The sequence below is a fragment of the Anopheles stephensi genome, chromosome 3 (assembly GCF_013141755.1).
Source record: "Anopheles stephensi strain Indian chromosome 3, UCI_ANSTEP_V1.0, whole genome shotgun sequence".
NCBI lineage: Eukaryota > Metazoa > Arthropoda > Insecta > Diptera > Culicidae > Anopheles > Anopheles stephensi.
In genome coordinates this window covers 52,771,557-52,789,829 of record NC_050203.1, presented here as the reverse complement: position 1 = coordinate 52,789,829, position 18,273 = coordinate 52,771,557, and the positions used below count along the sequence as shown (strand labels likewise).

General features: G+C 44.3%; 2 protein-coding genes across 3 annotated transcripts; one reads left to right on the top strand and one right to left on the bottom strand.

Annotated features, from left to right (window-relative positions):
- The first annotated feature begins 58 nt into the window (after positions 1 to 58).
- LOC118513284 (zinc finger protein 271) lies at positions 59 to 1,929 on the top strand. Its single transcript, XM_036058852.1, has 5 exons — positions 59 to 209; positions 281 to 488; positions 550 to 785; positions 850 to 996; positions 1,073 to 1,929. Exons 2-5 carry the CDS (start codon positions 363 to 365, stop codon positions 1,797 to 1,799), a joined length of 1,236 nt encoding a protein of 411 aa, XP_035914745.1. The 5' UTR covers positions 59 to 209; positions 281 to 362; the 3' UTR covers positions 1,800 to 1,929.
- LOC118513281 (calmodulin-lysine N-methyltransferase) lies at positions 1,871 to 16,658 on the bottom strand. 2 transcript variants are annotated; one of them, XM_036058847.1, is made up of 2 exons: positions 15,372 to 16,658; positions 1,871 to 4,909 (listed from the first exon to the last, which is right to left on the bottom strand). In XM_036058847.1, exon 2 carries the CDS (start codon positions 4,726 to 4,728, stop codon positions 3,232 to 3,234), a length of 1,497 nt encoding a protein of 498 aa, XP_035914740.1. In that variant the 5' UTR covers positions 4,729 to 4,909; positions 15,372 to 16,658; the 3' UTR covers positions 1,871 to 3,231. The 2 variants fall into 2 exon arrangements, with proteins under 2 accessions (XP_035914740.1, XP_035914741.1); XM_036058848.1 differs by lacking the exon at positions 15,372 to 16,658 and adding an exon at positions 5,093 to 5,800 and having other exon boundaries at positions 2,452 to 4,909.
- Positions 16,659 to 18,273: the final 1,615 nt, after the last annotated feature.

The following is an 18,273-nucleotide window of genomic DNA, read 5'->3' as shown; positions in this document are numbered from 1 at the left end:
GCATCTGCGTGTTTTTTTTCTGTACGTCACTGTGAATGTCAACACGAGCTGTCAAAAGATCGCTTTCGTAAACAAAGTATAGAAACGTAAACAACACTTTTTCCCTTGAAATGGATTGTTCAAATTTATAGAATCTCGTAAATTTTCAATATAAAGTGTATAAAATGTGTTTTTCCTAATTAATCATGTAACGTTTTATAGCATTCAGTGTAAGTGAAGTAATTTCATCAGCGGAACGCACTTTCATGTCGTTAATTATGTTCTGCTTTTGTATTTACAGATCGAGGGAATTGGTGAGGCTGCAGAAAAAAGAAAACGAACCGGGCTAAACCAGGGACGGCAATTTGACGCCTAATTTCAGTATGGATTACAACATAAGTCGTTTGTGCCGAGTGTGCCTGGAGGAGGGTGTGTTTGCATCGATATTTAGCACCGACCTGGTCCCAATGGCACCGGCTAACATGCTTGTAATGTGTGCGAACATAAAGGTAACAATTTGTTTTTGATAGAAGCGGGAAGAGCATCCATAACGATTCCATTTGTCCAAAGGTATCGAGAGACGATGGTTTACCAAGCACGATTTGCAACAACTGCATGTACCGACTGGGGGTGGCATTTCATCTCAAACAACAGTGTGAAAATTCTGACATGAGACTGCGGCAGTACATGAACGGCGGATCTGCCATGAACTACAGCTACACGCTGGACAAAGAAACGATGACGGATGATTCGTGGCTCCTGTCGGGCATTGACCACAAAGGCGATGAACAGAAATCAGCAGAGAAGTGTGTATTTTGTTTCCAGCTGTTGCAATTATCGAGAATATTAACGTGACGTTTATGGTTGTAGAAAATCGAACAGCAGGAAACGGTACAGACAGAAGCTGCCGGAAGAGCGCAAGAAGAGAGGACCAAAACCGATGCCGAAGATACCGCAAACATGCTACCAGTGTCACAAATCGTTCAAATGTGCCGCACAGTTACAAATGCACTTGAGGCAAGGATCTAACTAGGCCTGGACCAAGCGATTGAATTGCTGATGGATTTTTTTTTTCTCTCCCCTCTCCGACCAGGACTCATTCCGGCGAGAAGCCGTACGCGTGCAACATTTGTCCACGACGCTTTGCTCAGAAGCACAATCTTGCCATCCACGTACGCACACACACCGGCGAACGGCCGTACCAGTGTGAGATCTGCAGCAAACAGTTCTCCGCACTGGGGAACTTTCAAGCCCACAAGAAAATACACACCAACGAGCGGGATCACGTGTGCCCGTCGTGCAACAAGGGCTTCATCACATCCGGCGATCTCACGCGTCACATGATCTCGCACTCGGGCATCAAAAACTATCACTGTGATATCTGTGCCAAAAGCTTTAGCCGCAATCGCGACATGATGGCCCACAAGCGGAAGATGCATTTGAACGAGTGTGGCAACGAAAGTTACAAATGCCACGAGTGTCACAAGGTGTTTGCCACGCTGAACAATCTGAACGTTCACCTGAGGGTACATGCGCAGGAACAGGCGAACATTTCGGTAGCGGATCCGGCGGGTGAACTAATGCCACCAGCACCACCACCCCAACAACACCAGCATCAGCAACAATCGCCACAACAGCATCAGCAGCTCCAGCATCAGCAAGTTCCAGTTGCAATTCCGCTTGGACTCGGACCACCGGGACCGCTTGGCGTTGGTTTGGGCATGCTGCCGTATCCTTCCTCACACGTCCCAACACATCCACCCGCTCAGGTAGCGTATCACAGCCAGATGCATCCATCCCAGCGATTGCATCCGTACTGATGCAAAAAACCCCCTTCCCGAAAGCCATTAACATCACAGCGTAGAATGAACGGATCTACATCACGCGAATTGCATTCATCGGTTACTATTTATTTAACTTGCAAGGAATAAAATTTGTATTTGCACATAATGGAGTTTTATTGCTCATCTGATGGGGTTTTGCTTTCTTCTATCGCTTACATCTAGAGCCTTTATTTCCTACCATCGTCAAAGATAACGCGCAGAGGAAAAAGTACATAGTGCTAGAGAGAGGTTGTGATACTGGTTTTCGTTGGAATTTCACACACCATTGTCGCATAACGTCTCTGTGTGTGTGTGTGGTGTGTTGTGCTTTAGAGCGTGGAAAAGGATTTGCTTAAGTAGTGCACACTATCAATATCAAACATTCGCTTAAGCTAACACGTATGTGTGACCAAATACTTCATTCATTCCTACCATTTGGCACGCCCCGTGTATACGGTTACGAAACATTCTACTCCAGTTTGGTCGAAAAAAAAATTGGGACACAATTTAAATTTAGCCTACGCTCCTCCAAGACAATGAACCGCCATCGTGCGGTTGAATGCGCAAAGCCCTACCATTTCCTAAACAATAAACCTTCTAATCCCATGCACATGCCGCCCCTGGACGTTGCGTCCGATCGTTTCATTAATAAAGTTGCAAAAATGAAAACACAGCCCTTCCAGCTCGTGCTTCTCCTTCTAAACATCCACGCGGCCTAGACTAAACATACGTTCCCGAGGATTGCAACAAACACTAGTTCGCTATTTATAGTCTAGCTAGCTTAGGCTCGTCGTTCCGGTTTTTCCGGTTCGAGAATCGCTTTTATCACAAAATGGATGCCCTCCCGCACACGCACACACACCGCGAATACTTTGGCATCATCGACAACGGATTTGGCATTCGCTTTCAAACGGACATTTAAATTTAACAGGGACAACACTTGTCCACTCCCTAGCTATTGGATTGACTTTATCGAACTAGTGTCTACAACAAACAACGATATAAATACTTTTCCGTAATTGTGCTGAGTAACGCCCACCTTCAACAGACTGTCCCTTTTTTGTGTTAAATCCGGGCGTGCGTTAAGTGCATCCTTTCATTGGTCCCGCAGACTTACTTCCGGCGAGGAAAGCATCAGCCCCTTCAGCGTCCATTTCTTAATGGCTTTCTGGTGTGCATGTGCACACTGCTGCAGGATGGAAGTATCGAAATTAAATTACAACTAGGCACTAACGAAGCGTACGGGTGGGTGTGTTCCCTGGCCTTAACACGCTGGTCCAGGTGAAAAAACAATTTAATGGAAGTACGTGGACATTGTGTGAACAACGGTGGTTCCTGCATTGGAATTGGTTTTGAAACTAACACTGTGTACGGCACTGATCCTACTGTGCCGCAATACTGTTGTGTGCGTTAAGAGCGGTGGCCAACTTCACAACCGGTGCAGCACACTGCCCGGACCATATTTGTACATCTTCACCAGCAGCGGATAGTGCACGTTCTCGTCGTACCCGTCGGTCTGCTTCAGCTCGAGATGCCGTGCCCAGATCGCTTCGTTGTAGCACTGCAGCAGCTCATAATGGAAGCCACGGGCAACACACTCGTTCAGGAATAGGGTTAACGTTTGGCCACGGCGCGGTGCCGTGATGAGGGCGACTCCTTCCTCCGCCAGCGACTGCCAGATCGTATCGATCAACTGCGATCGAGACTCGTCGAAGAACAGACAGTCAGCGGAAAGGATAAAGTGGTACCGTGCTCCCGAGTCCCGATCGGGATCGCTGGTCGTTTGTTCCCACTTTAGCACGGAAGATTTGATCGTACAGTTGAATTTGTTGAGCACGAGCGATTTGCGTACGTTCTCGACCGACAGCTCATTCCCATCGGTTACATGCACGAAGGCGGGTTGTCCGTACTTCGCAAGAACCAGACCCGCCAGACAAGTCATCCCGCCGCCCAGTTCCAGCACGGACGTGCCATCGAATTGAGACAGCCGCGAAAGAATGTAATAGGCCAAAGCTTCTTCCGATGGCCAAACACAGATATTACCGGTATTGTTGAACCCGATCAGCTCGCTAGCGGTCCACGGACGCTCGGGACCGATCAGCCGGAGCTTCAACCGATATCGATCGTACAGCCGGTAAACGTACACATTCTCGTCCTTCTCATCACCGGCCCGATCGGCCTCGATCAGATTAAACTTGGCGAACTGATCGTCTTCGCTCGAATCGTGCCGCAGTGCTTTCGCGAGCAGTTTCCAGCGCCGGCGTGCGTTCACGGTGTTGTGACGCTTTCGCTCCAATGCGTCCTCCAGCTCATTGACGACGTCCGTGACGGCGCGCTGCTCGCAATCCAGCCGATTGTTATTAGCGGTATCCTGTCCGGTGCTATTTTTACTAAGCTCAACGCCGCTCAGCCCCGCCGGGTCACCAACAGCAGCACGCCCCTCGTACTGTACGCTTCTATCCGTAGCCAGGACAGCCGGCTGCTCGACATCTTCCTCATCGTGTCCGATGGCCGCTGTCCGGCACAATCGTGCCGACCACTGTTCCGTGTCCGTGCCAGCAATTGGCACCGTAGGAGCTGTGATTGATGGGACGACGGTGGTGGGTGTGGTGTCGGTGTCAGCCTGGCCATTCGTTCCCTCGACCCGCCGTTGTCGTCGCAACGATTTAATTGGATTATTCTCACCATCAACGGCCACCGACGATGGGACTGTTGATGGTGGCGCTTGGTCGGAACCGTCGACGACCGTGCCTGTCGTCCGATCCGGTGTCACCTGTTGCTGAGTTGACATTTTCCAATTTATGTCATCTTCGTGTCGTTGCCACCGTCGCAACCACCGGTCATCCGTAGCATCGTCCTGCCCATTAGTTTGCACGTCCCGCTTGTCCACCGTCGCCGTCGTCGTGGCCGAACCGACCGAGCGCATTGCGTTACGTTGCGTCCTCGTGTCAGCAGTAATCACCCTTCGTGTTCATCAAGAATCAGTTGCCGTTGTAAGGGCAAGCAGTCGCTCCCGATTCCAAGGATTGATTCGGTTAATTCCGCACACGGTTGAATGGTTAATTTGTTGTTACATCCACGCAGGAACACCTTCTTCTCGCCCGACACTGCAACGAGGGTGAAAGAGATAAGAAAGGGGTTGTGTATTAGGACGGGACGAGACTGGCAACCACGCGTTTCTGCAAGACGGAACGAAACTAAAAGCGATGCTAGTGCACCAAGATGGACGCTGAAACGGTCGGTTTAGTAGTTGGTTTATTTATAACAATCAATTCCCGGTGTAACCTTACATGCTTGCACCTTTGCCGTCCCGCAACCTCGTCCGCTAATGCATACGATTTATAGTGGTACGCTTATGGACGAAAATGTTGGCCAAGATTCACGGTACATTTGCCATTTGTTAGCCATTGCAATAAACACACACACACACACACTAGGACGGGCACGGAGATACACCCTCCATAGCCGGTCTGCTTCGATGATGACGAGAGACCACCGACATCACCGATTTCCACTTGAGACCTTTCACATGCTTCAGACGAGACATGCAAAACCATGGGCAGATGGAGTACCAGATTTTAAAGCCAGTTCGGTCACCTCCACCTCTTGCCTCGGATCTTCCTCTCGGATAAGGTTTTTTGGCTGCAGTTCAACTTGGAATGGATGGTGTACACAACGGTGAAGCAAACAATCGCTCACTACCATGTGGAACACGCCCGATAGGAACACACATAAAATTTAAATTGACCCGTTGACGTGCAAATGCGTGCCAGTGTGGCGGGCGTAGCACGCAGCTGATATGTTTTGATAATAAGCGGGGCAGTTGGTTGGGGAGATGATATATTGAGAATATAATCAATTTGCTTTTACGAACGTGTATTCGTTGATTCGTGCTTATCACAGGGACACGGTAATGAAGTTGTGATAAGTGAGTTTGTGTTTAGAATTTGAAGGGGTAGAAGTCTGCATGATATGGAAGTGTTTGGCGCAAAGGGGAGATACTAACAGGAGGGGCTTTTGGATGAAGAGATATTTAAATGGCGCGTTAGAGGAACGTAAACAAGACTATGAGTAATCAGTGGGATGTCACGTGTATCTCGCCGAACGTCTCCAAAAAAAGGTCGGCTGATTATGGGTTTTTATCAGCTAGCAATGAAAACTTCATTACAACATACTCTGGAGTAAATATTACTAAAGCAACTTTTATTTTCTTTATTACATAAATTAATACGGACCAAATTACAGTTGATTGTAAGCCGTCGAGTCTATCAGACATGACTGTTTCCCTACAGCAGATAGTCGTAGACTTCAATATTAAATCGTAAGCCAGATCTGACGAGTTTATGAGACTTGAAGTAGCGAGTCTATTTATTCAGGGCAGGAAATTAAGATTAGCCCAAAAATTTGGCTAAATAAATTACATTACACTTTCAATCATGAGCTTGCATACAAAATATTCCACTATGATAGAGGAATGACAAAAACTTCGGACAGTATCGTTTGTAGCTTCTTTAAAGCACATTGTGTAAATTAATTATACACACTATAGATGCCATTATCAAGCAATACGGCCAGGCCGTTCTTTATAAATAAAAATAAAGCTGCCATTATCACCTACAGAAGATCACATTAAATACAAGATAATTTTTGTATGCAAAAGTAACGGCCTGGCAGTATTGCTCCAACATATCACTTACTGATACAGTGACGGATTATAGAATGAGATCACTTTATTTATTCGTAAAATGGGTTATCTTAATTGAAGATATTAGAAAAACGATCCCATACTTGAATTTATCAAGAAACTGATTTTGAATATCCTTATGAAATTCGCATGAAAATATGGCCAAAACGTATACTACTATTAAATAAGAGCATTCATCGAAAAAAACATTCAAACAAATATATTATAAAACAAGTTTTCAGGAGCAAATCTCATCCGGACCGTCCTGATAGCGAGGACTGATCCGGATATCGGATAGAGAGACCTGACAATCTCAATACGTGGTATCAACAAATCTTCTTCTTCTTCCTTAGCACTGCGTACGGGGAGGCTGTCTAGATGGGGATTGAACCCCGGTCCTGTCGTGTAAAGACCGGCGCCGCTGGCACCGGACCACCCCAAAAAAGACAAAAAGTCTTGTAAGCCAGAAATGGCAGGCGAGTCATAAGAAGTAGTTAAGCCAAGAAGATAAGTTTTCTTCTTCTTCTTCTTTGGTCTAAAGATCTCTTAGGTCATGCCTGCCATTTCTGGTTTACTAGACTTCTTAATGCCGCATAGTTGAATACTCAGTCCACAATATGGGGGAACGGCCCAGAAAGAATTTGAATCCCGGTCCTGCCATATAAAGACCGGCGCCATTGTCGACTGCACCACAGGATCGCTCCCAAGTTTTAGGCATCCCTTTTTCTATTTTATTTACTTTAACATAGTCCAGTTTTGTTATAAACCGTTGTTGTTATTCCTAAGTAACGGTTTGCTTATTTTTGAATGAAAGCAAAACTGATATAATAACGTAAGATACTTTTGCCAAATTTTGGTTTGATGAAACCCAGTAGAATCGTGAAATAAGATCATATTATATTGTCCGTCACTGTTTGTCCAGTAGAAGTAGTCCTCTGTGTGCTACAACCAAGTCCTGAATTAGGCTACTAACCCTGAATTCCATTGCCAAAAAGAACAAATATTCCAATGATCATGAATCCAGAGTTCAGCTCCCATCCAGGACCGCTACCCCGCAGTGCAGACTGTCTATCCAACTACGTGGTATCATTAAGTCTAGTATATGACAGGGGCCAGAAGAAAGAGAGAGAGAGAGAGAGAGAGAGAGAGAGTATAATCTTACTAAAATTCTTACTACTTATCTTACCCTAATCATTAAGCGTTCGACTCCAATGTACCCCACAGTCATAGTTTATTTATCGTTGACCATCTTTAACCCTTAGAACGATCGGTCCCAATCTATTTAAATAGCTCTTAAAACACACGCACTTGTACTGCATGGCATTTTTTATAAATCCTATTCTTAGTATTACAACTATCATTTCCCATAAGCCAAGCTGTCGCAGTCAGCTAGTCATCAATCCATATCATTTGCCAATCATTTGTCTCCATTCCTGAAGCAGAGAGCTCCAGCAGATGGCATTGCACTTCATTAATGTGCGGTTGATTTTCGATGCTCCTCGATGCTTGTGAAGACAACTGTGAAGACGATACCCTCCTCAAACCCATAATGTGTTTAAACTCAGATTTGGATCACAATTATCATTCCGAGTGTGTCATGGAGCACTCAGACATTGTTCCAATGAGGTTGCATGGCATGGGAAGAGAGCACCGTTCGCCCTTCCTTCAATCGAGTACAAAACGAACGCGAAGACAATTTCTCACTATCTAGATCTGTAAACGATCGATTTAGAAATCGTTTCAAGGATTTTCTTGTGGTCTCGCATCCGCTGCCAAAAAGTCATGCTTGCAAGATTCGACTTGTAAGCAGACGCTCGAATTGACCCTGCCAATGGTGCCACTGATGATGCCGATGATGATGATGATGCAGTAATACAAGGGTGGTGGTGGCTATTGGCTTCAGCTTCGGAGGACACATTGCACGGACGTGCAGCAGATTTATCTTCATATACTGGCGCACTCACAATTGCCAATTGCATAAGGGCGCACACAGCGTGCAGCTGAGTCATTCAAATGCGGCATAGGGATATCGAATAGAGCAGAACAGAGGAACGGGATCGATTGAGGCGAAAAAAGAAACCAAAATGACTCGTGATGCGAATGTTTGAAAAATCCCTGCCGGATTATAGTTATTGTTTCAAAAATAAATCCCTTCACTTGACAAACAGTAAATCATATCGGTGCTTTAACACTATTCAGCTGAGTGATGTGCTGTTGAAGCATACTTTTCCCTTTCCACACCAGATTGGTAGTCCGTTAAATTGGTAGCGTTTTGCGAAGAGGCAAGAGTAGCGGCGTTCATGATTTGCAGAGCAGTTGGCTTGGCTGTGCGGGCATTGGTTTTAAATGCCAAAAGGGAACTCTCTGCCAACGATGCGGAAAAGCAAATGATCGTGATGGTGCTGGTGGTAGTGGTGCAGGCAGTGTGGTGTGTAGTAGCAAAACGACCGCGACAGTGATGCTGATGGTCAAATAAAAATATCGCCAACAAATGGGCGAGCAAATCTAATATCGTTAATTTGAATGTTAAACACATACACACACGAACGCACATACATACACACAGTATAGAAGGAACCGATCTCGGTGGTATGCCGCACAGGTGGATCAACTGGCTACGACTTATGAACCAACAACACACACACACACTCGCACACAGACAGGCGCCCATAGGAGATGTCCAATTCAATCGTGTCAAGGATGGGAACCGCAAGCGCCAAGTGTGCGTATGTCGCCATTTTTTTTATTTCTTTCAAACCGTTGAGTGAACGATTATTCACTCACTCGCTCGGACAGCAATAAGGAACATCAAACCAAAGGTTCAAACGTCACTGGCCACGCGTTGTCTACACGGGGTGGTTTATTAACAAGTAACGACTGGAGTCGTTGCTACGATCGGACGAATAGCCGTTAGCAGCGTGATCGCGGTGATCGATTCAAGGAAGGGAACAGGCAAAGGAAAATAAAAAGCGATGCACCGTTTAGAGTGAAAATTCATTCACTCGAAGAAAGGTTGAAGTGGTCCGCTGCGATGTGATGATTCTATTAAACGAAGAAACATTAACCACCTCTTCTATCATTCGTGAAATTCGATAGAATATTACTTTCTGATGGAAAACTGTATTTAATTAGTTGTGCGATTTATTAGCGGTAAAGTGATGACAACAAGGTTAATGCAGCTGGTAGATGATTTTTGCCATTCGATTTAAGGTTATATGCTTTTCATTATTCAATTTTGTGTTAATCTAAAGGCAGTTTAAGTTGGTTCACTTTGTTTGCCTCTCAAATGTATCTGAAGAACAAGCAACCGTTTTTAGCTTCTTTCTATGAGATAATATGGATGATTTTCCTTTCCTGAGTCATTATTGAATGATCTTTAATGTGTCTCAATCTTTTAGTAAGCATATATTTAATGTTCCTAAATTACAACTCTATTGTGATGGTTGGCTAAGATAAATGAAAGGACAATGAGTACTTGCTAGCATATCTTTACACGGACAAACGCATCCACATCATCAAGGCGTTTCCCGTCCCGCATAGGATGTAGCATTGAGGAAGACTTAAAAGAATTATAATAAAATCTAATTGATTTTTTAAACAAATAAAACTCTATAAGAAACATATCCAATATAACTAGGCCGTGCGAACTTGGACCTGATCGTATCAAGTGTTGTGTCAAATTGCTAGTCCCCAAAGATGTTCAGCTTTATAGCCAAATAGGTAATAAGCTCAGGCAGCTTTTTTCTTCTTTCTTGGCCTAACGACCTCTTAGATCATGCCTGCCTTTTCTGGCTTACTTAACTTACTGATACCGCATATTTTGATAATCAGTCCTCACTATGGGGGAACGGCCCAGATGAGGCTTGATCCCCGGTCCTACCGTGTGAAGACTGGTGACGCTGTCGTCTCCACCACCGGGCCGCCCCTTACACAGCTTTAAATAATGTTAATAATTTTTTGAAAATCACACAGTAAAACATCTGTATAGGTGTATGAATATTTAATTTATCAATTATAAAAAAATCAATAAATATGACCAATTAGATTAAATGGGGTGGCCCGGTGGTAGAGGCGTCACAAGGAAATTTTATATTTTTGTAATAAGGGTGAAATTCATGGATGAAATATCAAGACTTTTTCAGTCATACTATGGAATAGATAAAATAAATTTGTCGCAAATTCCCGTCCAACATAAATAAAAAACTTTTATAAAACATTTTGTTAAACCATCGAATCCATGTTAAAGTCCTCGAATCGAATCAAATAAGCTCACCAAAAAATCTTCAAAAATATGATCACCACTTCCCTAGCGGCCCTACAGAACTAAGCTGGCCCTGCCTTAGCCCATGGTTTTCTAAGAAAAATAAAGTTCGCAGCTGTTCCTTCGTCTTGGCCACAGAATGATCGGAAAAGTCTTCCGATAGAGCATCAGAAAAAACATCTGAGGACAGTTGAATGTCTCTTCAATCAATGGCACGCTCACCACCAGCGAGTTATTTTTCACGTGGTCCGTTAGCCGTTCATTCTGAGTGATTATCAATAGCTCAAACATGAGCAGCTTTTGCTGATGATTTTGTAAAACTACGCTGACCTCGTCCGGGCTCTACTACACTAAGCCAAAGGAGTGGAACGATATCCACTAGGCCCAGAGGACAAAGCGTATCCTTATCAGCTTTGGAAACCCTTCTGATTAAAGCGATCGGATGTTCGGAACCTGGCCAACTTCTCGCTTTTCTCCATGAAAGAGAAGGTATGGCTGAAAGCTGAGTTCTAAATCGTCAGTGATCTGGAAGTGTCTCTAACTTGAAAATAATCCCTCATGTAGAGCGTTAGGAGATTACTGTATCAAGCGTAGTCCAGTTTCTATTTTGGCCGTAAAGGCTCCAAAGAGACCGATAACGCTGCAACATTTTGTCAGCAAAATAAAAGCTGATATAGAAAAGACGTGAAATCATTGCTTTGCTAGTACATAGAGTTATCGCAGGAAAATTAGGTTAATTTTGACATATTCAATCTTTGCAATTTATCCTGTATAAATCGCTGAAGATTTATTCTAAGCATTTTTATTGCCGCAAGGTGCATCGGAGAAAATCAAAATTAAACTCTACGTTGGTCGCTCATGTTCAACTGACCAGTTGATTCTAGAGCAGGCCCTGGAATTCTGACCTTTTTTATCCTTATTTTTTCTCCTTTTCTATTTTCTTCTCTTCTTATCACGTCTTTCAATAATCATTATAACTGAAAAATCGTCAAGAATCAGTTACTCAAATTATTATTGACTATTCAAGAAAAACGAGACAACAGTCCATTTCCCAAGAACAGATAAAATAAACTATTCTTATTTTTCCCCCATTTCTTTCTAAACTATACTCGCACCCGGGCGAAAATCCCCGACTAGCCTCATTACTCCGACATAATTACCTTCAACAGTAAAACCCCCCAACGGCGCCGACGACGAGAACGATGACGACGGTGACATTAGCACTCCTAATTTGCACAATGGCTCATAATTTCTTCGCCTCACGTAAAGGTCGTGCCGTGCCGTACCGGGCGCCCCCGGGGGGAAATGAAGATTGTGCAATATTGCATTCGGAGCGGAATGGGGAATAAAATGCATAGCACCAACCGAGTCGCGCCAAACCGAGAGTTTGCCCGAGTTGTGGTCACCTTTAGTTAAGGTGTCGTCGGTTTTTTTGTTTGGTTGTCTGTGTATGTGTGTGTGTGTGCATTTGTTTGCTTGTTTGTTTGTTTGGCTGTCGGGTATGACAGGTTCAGCTGTTGTGCTCTTTCAAGCGGCCACTCCCCGGTTCGGTTCCACACACTGCTACCTGCTCCGAGCGGACACAACTGAATGGGAATGCATTTCGAACCAATTATCCTATAAATAAATAGTGGTTGCTTCTTATGATGGGGATGTTTGTTCAATTTGCGTCGCCCTTAAACGTGCCGCAACACCAATTACTAACCTTGACTCTGAACGGGCTTAGAAAAATAAGCGACCGGGTCTAAGATAAACGATTTCCAATACGGTACGGTTTATGTTGTGCAAGGGAAGAAAGAGTGATACATACATCCTCATTGATCGTAACTATGCGTACAGTGTTCTAAATATTGTTTTAACACAGTGTTACGAGCGCGCACTGCAAGCAAACGCACGCAACGTTCGAATAAACAAATATTTAATCATCGCAATCAACAAAGCGAGGAAGATTTTTTGCGGAGAAAGTAGCTCGAGCTACACCAATTAAACCGTGCGACAGAAGGTTTAGAATTTAGTTTTATTAGCTACGGCTTGGAACGAATTGTAATAAAAGCTGACCACCGTGCACCACTGATGCCGGAAAAGCAAGGCGTCTGATATTCAAGAATGAACGACGCCCCTCTAACACACTACTCTAAGGAGAGAAACGGTATACAACGATTCGCAACCAGTTTCCAACCCACCCCACCCAGCTATGATGTTCTGCTGCACGCGCTAGCTACTCAAAACACATGTTTCAGTTCATTTTTCAATTTGTTTCATTAAGCGACCGACCACCGGGCTCGGAAAGATCGTTCGGGAGGAGCGAGAAAGAGTTGAGGTTACTACTTTTTTTGTTGCTTGTGTTGATGCCTGTTTCCTTGGGCGGGTTGTGGTTTACATATTCGCTTCGATCTGCTCCTACGTATTTACACAACCTGTAGCTTCAACGCATATGGCCCCTAGCAGCACCGGGTGTTTGTGATATTCCAGATCGCAGCAGATACCGGGCAGATGATCATCATCTGCCACACAAGCGATGGGTGGGCAACGTGTAGGTGTTGTGAGGTCTCTCAAACCGTTTACTGGATCGAAACGAATGTAAGCACACTCGCGCACACACACACACGCACACAGACACACAAACGGTCTGAGCGGCCTTCAAACCACCCACCGGTGTTCATCCGGCGTTCGCGGAAGACTAGCGACACAATTTATGAATGAAATTTTATTTAGAGAACCCTGCTGCCGGGACCGGGTTTAAGGTGGGTTTAAGGGGAAGGGGGGGGGGGTAGCGAAAAAACACGATCATCTACTTCTTGTTCACGCTCCCCCGTTTTCCACGACATGTGAAAGAGATCTTTTAATAACAAATTATTTTGCACCTAACAAGCGAACGGCGACTGTAACCCCTACCTATATAGCTCTATTTCTGGTCGATGGTCGGTTGGATTGAATCAAAGACAAACAGTTGATCACAATCGTAAAGCAACACTCCCCCGAAAAAACAACCCCCCCCCCCCCCCTTAGCAGAAAAACCATTCTCGTCGCTATAATCTGCCGATCGTACATTCCTTGTCCCACGGCTGCCGAGGCTTTCTTGAACTTTTATTTTGAGACGCAACGCTATACTTAGACCGACGGGTACAACTTAAATGTCACTGGTGTGGCCGGATATTTTCACCCCGTTTAATTTGGCGATGAATTGTGAGCGAAACATAGACTAATTAGATACAGATACACGCTACGGTATAGCACCGTAGCCTAATAAAACACAACAAACACCGGACCTGATGCTGCATCGACCGTTGCGGACGGTGCAAATGCAAAACCCGTTCATTTAGTGTAGCAAATAAACAAATCCAAAGACCACAGCAGATGGAAACGAACCAAATTTCGCTGGGTTCCGTGATTTGACACTTGCTATTTGTGTCGCATCGGTGTTTTATGATTTGTTTGTTTGTTGGAAGAAACCATAGTTCCGGTAAACAATCTAAGTCTGTATGGATATGGTACATTTCGGTTCGAAATTGAACGTTCCTGTGTTAGCCAACCTGAAGCAGCCACAAACACCACCATTAGTTTAGTGGTGTCGCTTTTGAGAAAGCGAGCGCCCTTCAATGGTTAATGGAATTAAATTTTGCATGTGCAGATGGAGCCGCCTGGTGGTTTAATAACAAACACGTGTTGCATGAGCGTTGCATAAAGGGACTTTTTAAATTTTAATATTAAATTGGGAATACGGAGGCTTTTACTATTCGTTAGACAGCCATGACGGGCAAATTGCAGTAAAAAATATCTTAAATTAATTTCTTTGTAACACATTATATGGAAATAAAATATTAAGTATCTTGCCAATGTCAGTAAGTTTCCTGCGAATTTTGGTGAAAGCAATGGATTTAAAAAGTGCAGTGAAAGCAGTAATTTAATTCCTAATAAGTGATTTTTATCAAATTTTCTTCAACGCAGCATACGATGGAGACGCCTGGTGTGTTAAGACTACCTTGCTCACAAAGCACCAGGCGTCTCCATCACCTTTTCTCACACGCTGCAATGAAGGCTGAAAAACTTATACGCAAGAAAATTCGCAACCCGCAGAGCCGCATATCCTTTTTCATTTCCTGATTTGTTCACACTCCATTCCTGCACTAAGACGGCCGCCGTACCGCTCATAACGGAATCGATAAAAGATCCTGGCCGAAGCAGGCAAAGTTGACCGAAATCATGATTTATGCTCGGGACAGGCACCAAAGACTGGCCAAGTTTTTCGGTACGTGGTGTACGTACCGTACACGTGCGATGCAACGGAGCTCATACGCAATGACCGTACAACGGTGCAAGAACGCATCCCCTTCACATAGTCACCACGGGCTTGATTGAGGGTTAAGAACAGCGATAAATGCTCGAGCGTGTGTTCCATAGCAATCAGTTATGAGTGTGTGTGTGTGTGTTTGTGTGCCAGGAAACTAAGTTTGTGGAGAAACTGATCCGCAATTGTATCCGCAGAATCATCCGCAACGTTCAGCAACAGATGATAAACGGTTGTTGTTACCGCTTTGAGCACGCTCCCGATTAGGCCACCCGCTCACACACACGCCCGTTTGAAACACACTACACTTGAATCACACATGTGTACATTGCTCACCTGTCACTTCTTGAAGCAGTTCTGCTGCTCGGTTTGGAATGCAATGCCAGTGCCTTCTTGGCCGAAGCGGGCTGCTCAATGTCAGATTTCGGTCGGTTCACGGTCAACACAGCAACCAGCACAGCAGTGATGCACCATCGAAAAACGCATTGCTACAAAGCACACGTGGCCCGAAGGATGTGTCTCCCTCTCACACTTTGCACACGCAGACACACTCGTTGGTTCGGATTAGATTGGGTGCTTTTGTGGATTCGGTCGGTGTATCACAGCATCATCAGAAGCAGTATCACACTTATTATCAGCGGCCGGTATCGTTCACACAGTCTCATTCGGCCGAGCTTAGGCAAATGTTAGACCGACCAACTTCCTGACACTTTTCCGTCACGCACACAGGGGGCTACGCGTCTTGGATCGAAGCGATGGATCACGTTCGGTTCGGCTTTGGGGTTTGCAAAACGCGCGCGAACCAGCAGCTGTCCTCGCACTAATTAAACATAATACTGATTGATGACCACCACCGGTGGTCGACCGACGCTTGAAGCACGGTGAACACTACAGACGCTACAGGGAATGGTTGAGCAGCTGAGAGTGGACTTTTTTTGTTCGGCGTGTATTCCCCCCAACTCAAGCGAATGAAGACCAGAGCGAACGGAATTAAACGATCCTTGAAGAGTTTGCTACAGGATTTGTTTCGTGCAACTTCTCTTTTTTTCTGGCTTTAAAACAATTTACCATCGGATAATGGTTTAATGAAGCGACGGGTTTTCCGGCAACGGCAATCGGTTCACGGGGGTCAAATTAATTTCCTCTCCACTAGACCCTAACGGGCGAAAGCTTGTTTTGACGGGCCGTACGGGCCAGGCCAGGCCACACTAGACGCGAACGTGATGTGCGTGGTCCGCTTCAAAGACACCGAACACGATGCTACCGTACCGGAGCGCTAGCTTGAACTGAGACCGGCGTACGAGCGGAACGTAACGTTTACGGCGAATGAAAACGACTTCAGACAGCACGGGGCAGCCGACCTTTGCCAAGCGCTTAGGAGCATCCTTTTGGCGAGCGAGCTCGTTTGACGCTGATGCAAACAAAAATAAAAAACGAAAACGGGAAAACATATTATTTCTGTACCCTTTTTTTTCGCTGGTTCTTCTTCTATAAATCTCGTCTGCCAAGCGTGCAAGCGTGTATCGAATTCAAACAGAGCCGAAAAAGAGCGCCACACAAAGGAGCGCCAGGAGAAGCGGCAGAATGCACTCTTAAATACTCGCCCATTCTCTCGGTCTCTCGGGCCGGGAAGATGCACACACACACCGTCGGGATAAGAAAGGCAGTTCGACGCGACGCTGAGCCTGACGATGGTTGACCATCGATGAGAGTGTTTATTTACCGCAACAAGCAATCAAAGTAAAGATCAGCTTAAGGTCCGCGCTCCCGGGTGAATCATGGTGCTCAAGAAAGTAAGAGAGCATGCTGCTCACCATTTTACGCCACGTTTTTGGCGCAATTACGGCAGGTCAGGCCAATCGCTGACCACCCAAAGGGCTAACCGTTTCGTACGCTGGCGGGAAATGCCAGCTAAAAATGACTCAACGTGTGTGCCCTTCGGTGTGCATCCAGTGGGGTGGGTAAGATTGTCGTTTTTTAAATAGTTTTGTGTATTTATTGCAGTTTAATTCGCTTTCCCATGCCGAACGGCAGCAAAAGCGAGTGCAAACAAAAAACTATAAAAACACAATTTGTACCGTTTTGTGTATTAGTTTTGTGTTTTGTTTTCACACCCTAGCAGCTCGTGTAACAGTACCGGGTGGAATGATTTATGGTCGGTATTGGGGACGGTGTCGGATTTTTCTTTTCACGGGCAATGTTTTATGGACATCACACGTATGCGACTGGTAGCGGCCCTTTTCATTGTAGCTGTCCCGGTAGTTATGTGACAACTGGGGATAAGGCGGATGGGTGTGGATTATCGTACGAAGATGTGCCGGATTTGGGTGAATGATTTTGGCGAGCTTACGGTGGAGGGTTTAAATACCTTGAAGGCAATGTTGTTAAGAATGTTATAAGGAACTGTTTAAACATTCATTTTCTTTGTTTGGTTTCTTTTTTTTTTCTTTTTTGCTTTTCATTTATAGCAAGTTCCTCCAAACTTCATTATATGTTTAACTCTGGAAGTATGGTCATAGGGGACTTTTCAAGTCTGGAATTGTTAGACTTTGGAAAAACCCTCCAGTATTTTCTCGATAGAATAGCACAGCAAAAGCATTTTCTTGCTATTTTTCTTACGAAATGGTACAAAAACTGAGACATATTTGTGATGACTATCACAAGCTATGGGATGCTCATAGCTTATATGAAATTATATTATATTTTATTAACCTTTGTTTTCTTTTGGCTTACGAATGAAAATAAAATCAGATTCATAACATTTATGTCGTATTTTATGACTTTTTAAATATTGTACTTACCTACGCTGTAAACTACTAACTTAGTTTAGTTCTTCATAAGATGCTTTAACTCTGAAATTTATTTACATTATTTAAATGAAATAGTTGTTTTTGTATTTTTTTCTGAACAACTTAATAACTTAAAACTGATAGCGAAAATATATATAGCTTTTTCAAAACAGGTTTAAGAACGCTACAATGTCATGCCTTAAAACGGTTACATTTGAATATTTTTTGCTCTTGATGACTCCTTAAACGGTTTTTTATCATCACAATTTCCAGTACATATTCCTGCTATACAATCACTTCTAATAGCAATAAGCATATAAGCAATGCTAGGCCATTGTTTTGAGGATTCACTTTTCAAATACTGAGAAGCTGTCTTGGACACGACAACACGGCTAAATAAAAATCTTTACGAAAGTCTCTCAATAAATTATTCTTATTTATTATTTTTA

What these genes read in the sequence shown, in the direction of transcription:
- LOC118513284 (XM_036058852.1), top strand. Translation starts at nt 363, where the DNA reads ATGGATTACAACATAAGTCGTTTGTGCCGAGTGTGCCTGGAGGAGGGT. An exon ending in TAATGTGTGCGAACATAAAG is followed by an intron (nt 489 to 549) that starts GTAACAATTTGT and finishes ATTTGTCCAAAG; the next exon opens with GTATCGAGAGACGATGGTTT. An exon ending in CAGTTACAAATGCACTTGAG is followed by an intron (nt 997 to 1,072) that starts GCAAGGATCTAA and finishes CTCTCCGACCAG; the next exon opens with GACTCATTCCGGCGAGAAGC.
- LOC118513281 (XM_036058847.1), bottom strand. Translation starts at nt 4,728, where the DNA reads ATGCGCTCGGTCGGTTCGGCCACGACGACGGCGACGGTGGACAAGCGG.